Genomic DNA, 10,973 nt, shown 5'->3' on the forward strand with positions numbered 1-10,973 from the left:
TTAGTTAAAGTCCTATGATAAAGCGAAGTGAAAAATGACATCACCATACACTGCTTACATCAAATGTTTAAAAGTTGCAAGATTTTAAGGTTTCTCGCTCGTCTCAATGGTCACACTGTAAAACATACTACATCTATATACGATATGACTATTTTGGACCCGCTTTTGAGTCAGAATCCTGGGCTTGCAAAATTCACTATTTTTGTACATCCCTTTCTGCTTTTCCTAAATATGCCTTATGTATTTATAATACATCAGCAGAATGAAAGAAGTCTATCAAATAATGAAGCCGATAATCACTATAATTTTAGCTCAAATAAAAGACCCTACCCTCTGGGATCGTGAAAGGACCAAATGTTCGGTCAAATTAAATTATATTCCTCAAATTTCTTTTATAGGGTGTACATTTTCATAAAATGATTATCATATGTTCATAGGAAGCTTTATTCATATATGATACATACGTAAATATAGTATAGTTTATTCTTCTTCTTTTTCTTTTTTTTATTTCCAATGGTTTATGCTGCTTCATACTTTACATTCTCCTGCAGCCAGACTGTGTACTGCTTGTAAGCAAATTCTCTTGTTCACATTCATCTTGATATGTCACCGACATCAGGCTGGATTGTAATTATCATTACCCCATATCCTTAATCCCATGGTCATCAATCTCGTCTGCCAAAAGTTGAAATTTTTGTATACGCAGGCGATCTATATGAATTAATGGGTCCTACCACAAGTTCCACAATCCACTTCGTATAAAAGGTCTGATGTTTTACTAACTATAGTGTATGAAACAGGAACTTGTAATTTTAGCCAGCGCAATAGTAAAATAATTAAGAAATAAGTGTAATAAACGTAATTAGAAACCCGACCTGTGAGCACCCTATACTGATCAATTTATCCGCCTGTACATATATGTCCATCCCTCCGTCCATCCGGTATATTTGTCCATAGCTTATTTTCTCTCCCCTTAACCCAATCAAGCACAAACTTTATAAATTGAGTGCCCGTAGGTAAAAAATGTAGGTTGACTTGACACCAATGTTGTAGGTCACAGATTTAGGTCAAACAACATTAAATGTACATTCTCTCGAAATACATCCGTCAATTAATGAAGGCACCAGTAGGGGACATGTATTGTTTATGCAGTATTTTCAAAATACTTGATCCAGCAAAGTTGTAGATTTAGAGAGAGAAAGAAAGAAAGATCACATATTTTGGCTAAATAACGTAAATCATAACATTATGAAAGCACTGCAATTTGATAATAAATATAGATATATATTTTACTCCCTAATACCATATAATATAGCCTTAAGTATAATTAATTTTCTTCTATTTCAGATGACTGCACAGAACCTTGTTGTATAAAATGCAATTATGCAGAATCTGAGCCACCTGACCAAAGGTTTTTGGAAAAAACAAGATATAAAGAGATGATTTGACCTCGAAAGTAAAAAAGAAAAACGAATATAACAGTAACAAAATCCATAAATCTCTTTTAGGAAAGTATTGTAAGGAATTATCTGCTGTTTGTGTAACAGATTCCTCAGCTAAATGCTTGAATAACTAGAAGGCAACGACACGAGAATAACAGAAAACAGTTAACAATAATGCTCAAATAGAATGAAATATGTCCATTTTTGAGAAGGTTACATAATTTTATGGATATAAAATGGCTTTCAACCCACATATACAGTTTGTTCAAGAATCCCATGTGCACAAAACTAGAAGTTAATCAATGAAAAAGATGATGAGGGAAGGAATCAGATGATTCTAATGTTGTATTCCTCACCTCTTAAACGTAGGCACAATCTCCAGTCTGTATTACTTGTTCTTGAGGAATACACAAAAAGACAAGAGGAATAAAGAAAAGAAAGGTTGGAGGTATAAGAAAAACAACACGGCAAATAGAATCTGCTGGGGAATCTAATTAAAGGGACTGGTTCACGATTTTTGAACAAAATATTTTTTTATTTTTTATGTGAAACATTAAGAATATAACTCATTTAATGTTGACAACCAACATTTTGACCTTCTGAATGCGAAAATAAAAGCAATATTTTAGCCTCGAGTCCTTTCATGTATACAAACACACCAGTGAAATGTTAATTTTGTAATATAAAGCGTCTAAATTTTGCATAGTCACAATTTTTAACTTTTAGATGACACATTTTACCTGAAGAATGCTTGAAATATGAAGATATAATAAACTTAGATCAATAACCATTTCTTTTGAAAGTTTCGTAAACAATAACATACCGCAATCTTTGTTTACAAAACAAATAATAAACTCTCTCAAATAAGCTTCTGTGATAATGTATAACCTTAATTTTCGTGTGCAATCTTTTAAACACATTAGACAGTATAGATTCTGATCATCAAAAGTGACAAACCAAATTTTGGGGAAAATCGTGAATCAGTCCCTTTAAATGCCTAAAAGTGATCAGTAATGATCAAGTAATGGTGAACAAGTTCAATATCTGTGTCTGTCGATTATTTGATACAACTTGCTTGAATCTTATTACTTTATCAGAAGTAATATGGACTCACCCTTTTTATATTGTTTACCTGAAATGCCTATCAAGAAAGTCAATGATTCGTTGTCATGTCCACGAAGTGTTTTGCTCCAGACATGGTATGGTCAAAATTGGAAATGTATGGAAATCCGGAAAAATGCTTTCACGAAACCCCTATGCTTGTTGTGATTGATTGTATCTTGCTTAACATCTCACTCGAGAATTTTTCACTTCTATGGAGACGTCACCAAGACCGGTGAAGGGCTTCAAATTTAGGCCTATGCTCGGCGCTTACGGCCATTGAACAGTGAGGGTTCTATAGCGTGCCACACCTACTGTGACACTGGTCATCCGTTTTTAAGGTCATCTCCGAGGACCCGTGACATTCACACCTGATGCCGAGCTTTTGGCGATGGAACTGTCACTACCTGTTTTAACGACGTGGGATTCGAACCCAAACCTTCTGCATGCGGGGCGAACGCTCTAACCTCTCCGCCACCGCGGCGGTTGTGTATTTTTAAAAGAATCTGTAAAATTACACCGAATAAAGGCAGACCTTTGTATTCTTAACAACATATAGGATGTAATGTCTTCTTCCGAATTATTCTAAATACATTATGATACTTTCCCCTGGGGCCATTGCGCATTCAAGTTATGGCTGTGGAAAGGATAAAGAACACAAAATCAAGAGTAGGGCAAAACTTGGATCCATGGACACACCAGAGGTGGGATCCGGTGCCTAAGAGGAATAAGCAATACATAACCCTCTGTGAACCCTATATCTTGATCACGTAAACGGAATAATCTTTAGTCAAATTTAATGTGTAAAGCATGTCCTAAGAATTGGTATGAAACACGTCGGACACCATTTGACCCAATGGTAGGTTTTCATCAACAAACGAGATCGTTACAACGACCACAGAATTTGCGAAATGCTGACTTAAAATGAGACTACATGTATTAAAAACCCCTGTAACATCAACTTATTTCCCAGTAAATTGCCTCGATTTAAAACTGATCATACGCAGAACATGTTCTAAAGCTTCCCTAATGAATCAGTTGAGGTATTTAAATATCATGTACATGTGATAAGGAAATATTGTAACAAAGCAGTAAGGTGACGATGGAGACGCTGATTGCATCCTCAGGACGTTGAGAGTTAGTTTGCTGTTAACATATATGAATCTAACAAAGATAAGTTGTTTAAATCCATAATAAGTTGAATCAACGTAGCATGTTTGCATTACATTGTTACATTTATTCAAAAATGTCTACGTGAGAAGGAAAAATGTCTTGCTGTGGCCTTCAATTCGACATTTAGATATATCGACGACGTTTTGTCTATCAATAATAATAACTTTCAAATTTCCAAAATTTCGGCTTTAGCATCACTGAAGAGACATTATTTGTAGAAATGCGCATCTGGTGCATCAGAATTGGTACCGTATAAGTTTTACATTATGAACCCTGTGTCGAGGCCTCTGTTGGTGGACTGTTAGTCCCCGAGGTTCTCTGCAGCCCAATAGCTAAGTACTTCGTTACTAGCTTGAAAATACGGATGTATATTTAATTGCTGGGATAAAATTTAGAAATTCATTTCAAAATTAAGCATTATCTCCCTCATGCATAGCTCTTATCCTTAGAAGAATTTGACTCCAGTTTTTGACTCTTACCAGTTTTATTATTTCGGATTTCAAAAATTTCGGTTGAACATCACTGAAGAAATATTATTTGTCGAAATGCACATCTGGTGCATCAAAATTGGTACCGTATAAGTTTTACATCATGGGAGTTATGAGATTGATCACAGTTCGTTATCTTCGCCATTCATGACGAAATCCAACATGTACATGATTTTGCAAACAAACTATTTTAAAATGTTTATTTATGGGAAGTGATCAACTGCAATCAAGGAATTTGAATGTTATAATATTAGTATTTGCTATATGACAATAGAAATCAAAATGAATACAATGAGGAAAGGTCGTGAATCCAATAAAGAATACAAAATTGAACGGCAAATTTTCATATTTCAAGCAGTTATTTTTCACAAATGAAATAAAGTTCTGCAGAGCACTGATAGTCATGGAGTTTTCCACCGTCTGTGGCAGCACAGTTTTCGTGCGATCCTCCATTAGGTTGATATGCTGACCAGTTTGTATAGTTCATCGTGTTGTTAGAATGTGCCCAATACCAGGAACCTTCCGAGTCAACATCGGTTCCTGCCGTCCACCATTTATCCCCAACACCTATAAACATCACAAACAGCTAAATAACAGAACATCCCCAACACCTATAAACATCACAAACAGCTAAATAACAGAACATCCCCAACACCTATAAACATCACAAACAGCTAAATAACAGAACATCCCCAACACATATAAACATCACAAACAGCTAAATAACAGAACATGCCTAACACCTAGAAATGTCAAAGATAGCGAAGTAACAAAACCACTGTCTGCTTGCTTAGGAGACACTTGTAAGTTATACGCGTGTGCTTTTATGAAAAGGTGAAGATAAAGAACAGTGATCAATCTCGTAAGTAACTCGTAAAAGGAATCCAGAATTAAGAGTAGGCAAACACCCCCCCCCCCCCCCCTGGACATACCAGAGGTGGGATCCAGTGCCTAGGAGGAGTAACATCCCCTGTCGACCGGCCACGCCCACTGTAAGCTTATATTTGATCAGGTAAACGGTATAATCCGTAGTCAAAATCAGTGTGCAAAGAAAGGTCTAACCAGTGGTATGAAACGCGTCAGACAGCATTTGACCTAATGACAGGTTGTATTGACAAGTTGATCGTTATAACGACTATAGAATTTGCGAAATACTGACTTTAAGGTAGTGATTGCATAGGTCATTGAAGAATCATTAAAGAATCTATGAATTTTTTTGATTTTTACATATTTTGTAGTTGGCGGTATCTGTAACTCATTATGAAAGTACCATATAGGGTTTTCACGGAAATTGTGACGCTGCGGTTGTCATAGTAACCCCTCTTGTTGACTTTCCGTAATAAATGGTACAGGTATTTCAGGTGATGTTTAAAAATGATACAAAAGGGGTAAGGGATACAAATTTTCTATCAAACTGAAGTTAAAGCCTTAAATAATATATGATTTGTATTAATATGTCCATTTATTTTCATATGAAGTAGAAGCAGGGCTGCTTATGAGCAATTTCGCAATTTGTAGAAGGCAATTATTCACAAAAGCAGACATATTTTCACCCCCTGAGGAATAAATGACCAATTAATTTTTTTTATTTTTAAATATGTTTTAACAGATGTTAGGAGAATATTTCCTGAAAGTATCAATATTGGTTTTCAGGTTTACTATGGTGCTATGATCACTATAGTTACCCCCTCCCCCTCCTTACATAAATGCTGCAGGTGATAATTACAATAGATATGCATCTTACATGTATTTATTTCAACTCATATTAAAACTATGAAAATGTTTTGATGTTTATTAGTGAATTTATTGTACATAGAATGATAGTACTGTTGCTTTGGAGATGTTTTTATTACTTTCTATTTGAAATTACTTGTATATTCATGCTCTGTAAGCGTATGTTAAAAACGCGGGAAATGTAACCCATCCGATGTAAACTGCATTGTGACGTCGATACCTGCAACGTCTTTTTTTTTTCCCTTTCAAACCAAGCGATTATCAAACAACAAAACTTTCTTACTTTTTATATTATAAGAAATAACTGAACTAATTGAGAGAAAGATATTAACAGTAAGTGTTGCTTTTCAGAATACACACTTTTCGATTTCTCTTAACATCCACGTTACATGTACATAGTAGCATTTTAGATTTATGTGCACTAACACAATATAGGCCTACATGTTATGAAATTCATAGCATTATATATTATGATTTTAAAAGGCTTAGTGGTTTGTGAATTAAATTTACGTGCTGTAAGACTGAAAATTAACAGGGGAGGGGGTACAATTGTATCATGGAGACTTAGGGCCTAATGACTGGGGTTTTTTTTTTAAAAAAAGATAATTAAAACTTAAGGGTTTTTTCATTTGTATTGTATTTTATTCGTATAATTCTAAACATATTTTCACTTTACCCTGTGTCTGGTTATGGCTGACATGTCTGTTTCCATCGTCTGTCATTATTACTGATGCTTAAGCGCTTGACGTATTCCGGAATCGGACGAAATAGTCTCTTTTTAGATACTACATGAATAAACCACGTGATGCCTTGCAATCACTACCTTAAACGAGACTGTTGAAACTCCTGTAACATCAACTTGTTTATCAGTAGCCGGCCTCGATTTAAAAACTTATCATACGCAAAAGAACTTCTTTCTTGCGTATTGAATCAGTTAAGATATATGCACACCATATGCAGATGATCATGGAATATTGTTACGTAAATATGGGAAATTGACGATGGAGACGCTGAAATCATCCGTTTGTCATTGAGTGGTTATTTTGCCTTTCCTTAGTATGAAGCAGAAGTGAAGGACTGGTAGCTTTTATTTCCAGTGCACAAGGACATATCGATCGACATATGAATGAAAATTATTATTGTTAAATATATAACGTCGATCGATCAATCTACATGTATGTATCTATCTATCTATCTATCTATCTATCAATTCATCCATCCAACTATCTATATATCTATCTATTTATCCATTCATCCATCCAACCAACCATCTATCTATTATAAAGAAAGAAATATTGACACGGACATAGAACAGTTGTCTAAAGTGATATTTGCTATTGTTACCCCATCCCCATATTGTCCTTGAAATGAAATAAGAATAAGTGTATACATATGTACCTTCGTTTTGGATCCAGTTTTCTTCCTCTCCATTTTCTATTGCAACGAGATGAGCTCCCATCAAAATGCATTTCTCCTAAATTGAAAATATTTTCCAAATTTTGAATTTAAATATGAGTTCAAGATACAACAGATTCATGATTTACATATCCCAGAAGGTCAAAATGAATTTATGAAGACCGGCAAAAGATAATGAATGGAAACTATTCGAGAACGTAGAAAGTAGTGCCTGATCAATGGCATCATGGGCATAAAGAAGACGATGGAACAGTGAATGTGCTGATATTGAATCGGATATTACAGGGCCTGTACAATGCGATAAACATTCGAATGAACAAACTTTTACATTATCGAGACGTTTATAGTAGATTTTACTAAAGTTATTAAATAAATATTAGAATTTCTACTTTGTTTATTTCTTTATAGAGTTGATGAGGTCTTCATTTCTGTTATCAGTTTTACGTTAAATTAATTTCCCGTTTGAAACGCACTTGAAATTGGAATCATGATTATTTCCGAATTTGATAAAAACAAACTAGGAACTCCTACAGCTATACATTTCAAAATAGTTTCAACAATTAAAAAAAACATGGCATTGTGGATCTGAGGAAGAAATACATGACACAGCAGACAACAAAGGATGCTTCATGACGACACTGCGGCTGAAAATAAACCAATTTTGTCAGTAGATTCCAAGATCTTGGAGCTGAGGATCCTGAAATTGGATTCTATTGTGAATTTTGTCTTGCACCATCATTGATGTAACCAGTCTGTCTCACATTGCAGGCTCCTACTGACTGCATTATAACAGATTGTGACCAGTCTGCCTCACACTGCAGGCTCCTACTGACTGCATTATAACAGATTGTGGTGATCGTGACGCCAGTATTTAATGCTTATTCATCTTAAGCGAGGGAGGGGGGGGGGTGTTAGACAAAATCGTGCTGTTAGTACCGCATATCAATACATGTCCCCCACCGACCCCAAGTCAAGTCTTTCACTTAATATTCTGCGTGATCAATCTTACGTGAACAGTTTACGTATAAAGATAATAGTATTCTGTGTGATCAATCTTACATCAACAGTTAACGTATAATTATTAAAGGAAAGAAAGCATAAAATTTATATTACGAAATGTGATGTGAATTTTCTTCAGTATGTTATATTGATTTCACACAATATGAAAACAAGAGGCTCATGTGCCACGATGCTCACCTAAGTCACATCGACCCTGTTGTTCTTCAGATTTTCTTTACCCCTTTTAATCCCATGGAAACTTTTGACCCCTTATTATGACCCGCCATAGGCCAACAGAGTCATGACCTCACTAAATCTAAATTCGCACAACAGAGGGATTTATCTACACAATATCACTAACATAGTTTAAAATCAGACTTGTGTTCTAGAGAAGATATTTAGAGAATATTTGTCTATGTTAATGCATTATCTAAAATTTGATCTCAATTCTAGTCCTACTCTTAAACCCAGGGTACAGAATTTGAAAAAAATAAAGCCTTGAGGCCACGCCACGGATACTCTGCGCAAAGTATGGTCTAAATTGCCCCTATTGTTGTGGAGAATATGAAATTGTGAAAAGGTTTACAACGACAGCGATACTGCCGACGACACCGCCGACACACAACGGGCATTTTTGCTAAGAAAAGCTCAAATGAACCTTTGGCTCAGGTGAGCTAAAATGAAGAGAACTAGACAGAAACTGTTACATTTTCTTAAAATAAGTCAACCGTATTGAAAGTGATATTTTGGATCTATTCACAAGATGTCAATTTTCAGGTTCCCAAGTCAAAATATTGTATAGAGAAAAGTCCGGAAACTATATTAGGCACTCAGTCCCATAAATCTCGTAAAATCAATCAACTATGACAAAACTTGATCGTTAAACATGCATTTGATACGCGAGAGCATGTGCTGCGTATTATGAATTTTTAAATTGAGGCAGTCTATATATAAATATGTTCATGTTACAGGGGTTTCAACAGTCTCGTTTTAAGTCCTACATTATTAGTTTCACTCATTGATCAGTGTTCGTTATTTTCACCTTTTCATTCAACTCTAGATGAAAGTTTATCTAGTAATGAGATAACCGCGTATCAGTGAAGACAGTTTGGAAAACTATATTTGGCACAAAGTCACATAAATCCTGTAAAACGACATCACTTTCATTAATCAGGATTCATAATTAAATCTATGGAACAATATAATTTATTACTTGTGTGGAGTGCGAAATATGATACTTATAACAATGATTATGATACAGCATTCATTACATTAATTTTAATAATTATTCATCGCATTTGAAACAGCACATTTTAAAATAGAATTCGAAATGAGAATCAAAATTAGAACTAACAATCCGCAGGTTTCAATCTATATTTAGTTTTGAAGATCATAGTGAGATATAGAAGTAACCGTTTTTCAATAAACAGTTTGAAGTAAAAATAGCAAATGAGAGTGATATAATAGAAATGGAAGAAGTGAGCCAGTTCACATATCTCATGTTATAACATTGTTTGACAATGCCGCACACAATGAATGGTAATGGTATGCATTATTGCAAGAACTTGACAGACGGACTCGAAATTCTAAGTTCAAAATGGGCATAACTCCCAGAAAAATGATTGAATCAGAAATATTAACTACACAGTTTCACAAAATTTTGTTGAGCGATCTCAGAGGAATTGCACTGACAAGAACATGACAGACGTACTCGAAATTCTAAGTTTAAAAGGGGCATAACTCCCATAAAATTATTGAATCAGAATTTCCTGGGAATATGCACATCTATAGTGTGTCCTTATTTTAAACTACAAAGTTTCTCGACATTCTGTTTAGCGGTTTTAGAGAAGTTGCGCTGACAAGAAAGGGACTGACGGACGGGTTAAAAATAGTAAACCCTCTGCAACTGCATTGCGTGGGGGTATAATGAGAATCTGGAACTCTTTACTTTTCCATATTATCAATGTCTGACTGACTCGTTTTCAATAACTCCTGTAACGTCTTCAGATAGCTTACCTGAGCAGACCCCCATTGAAGTGTCTGTTTAGCAAAGCAGTATTCAGCCCCAGAATTCACCTTCCATTCATCTGGGCAGGCTGCAATAGGAGTAAGACTGTTTATAGCAGATTAATTCTGATTGGAGTACGACTGTTTATAATAGACTACTTGTAATTTGAATAAGGCTGATTATATCAGACTAATTGTAATAGGAGTATGACTGATTATAACAGACTAATTATAATAGGAGTACGATTGTTAATATCACACTAATTGTAATTAGAGTAAGACTGTTAATATAAGACTAATTGCAATAGGAGTACGACTGTTTATATCAGATCAATAGTAATAGGAAGGCGAAGATAACGAACAGTGATCAATCTCATAACTCCTATAAGCAATACAAAATAGAGTTGGGCAAACACGGATCCCTGGACACACCAGTGGGATCAGATGCCTAGGAAAAGTAAGCATCCCCTGTCGACTGATCACACCCACCGTGAGCCTGTTTAAAACAGACTAATTGCAAAGCGTTTATGAATTTTCTTCGAAAGCAACGGACACTCTTTCTATAATATATGAATGTTGCTATTATGTTGGTTACATTTTATAAAAAATGTAT

At 35.0% G+C, this 10,973-nt stretch overlaps 2 protein-coding genes across 2 annotated transcripts in view; both read right to left on the reverse strand.

Moving 5' to 3' along the window:
• Positions 1–4,416: 4,416 nt before the first annotated feature.
• LOC125658714 (perlucin-like protein) lies at positions 4,417–7,556 on the reverse strand. The gene is made up of 2 exons (XM_048890102.2): positions 7,337–7,556; positions 4,417–4,771 (listed from the first exon to the last, which is right to left on the reverse strand). The coding sequence occupies exons 1-2, from the start codon at positions 7,395–7,397 to the stop codon at positions 4,563–4,565; spliced, it is 270 nt and encodes an 89-aa protein (XP_048746059.1). The 5' UTR covers positions 7,398–7,556; the 3' UTR covers positions 4,417–4,562.
• Positions 7,557–10,297: 2,741 nt separating this feature from the next.
• Positions 10,298–10,973, reverse strand: part of LOC125660361 (uncharacterized) — a 10,124-nt gene continuing 9,448 nt past the window's right edge. The window contains exon 4 of the mRNA XM_048892165.2: positions 10,298–10,449. Coding sequence (XP_048748122.2) covers positions 10,298–10,449 — 152 coding nt within the window. The remainder of the gene's footprint in view (positions 10,450–10,973) is intronic.

Source organism: Ostrea edulis, chromosome 9 (assembly GCF_947568905.1).
Source record: "Ostrea edulis chromosome 9, xbOstEdul1.1, whole genome shotgun sequence".
In the NCBI taxonomy this organism is placed as follows: Eukaryota; Metazoa; Mollusca; class Bivalvia; order Ostreida; family Ostreidae; genus Ostrea; species Ostrea edulis.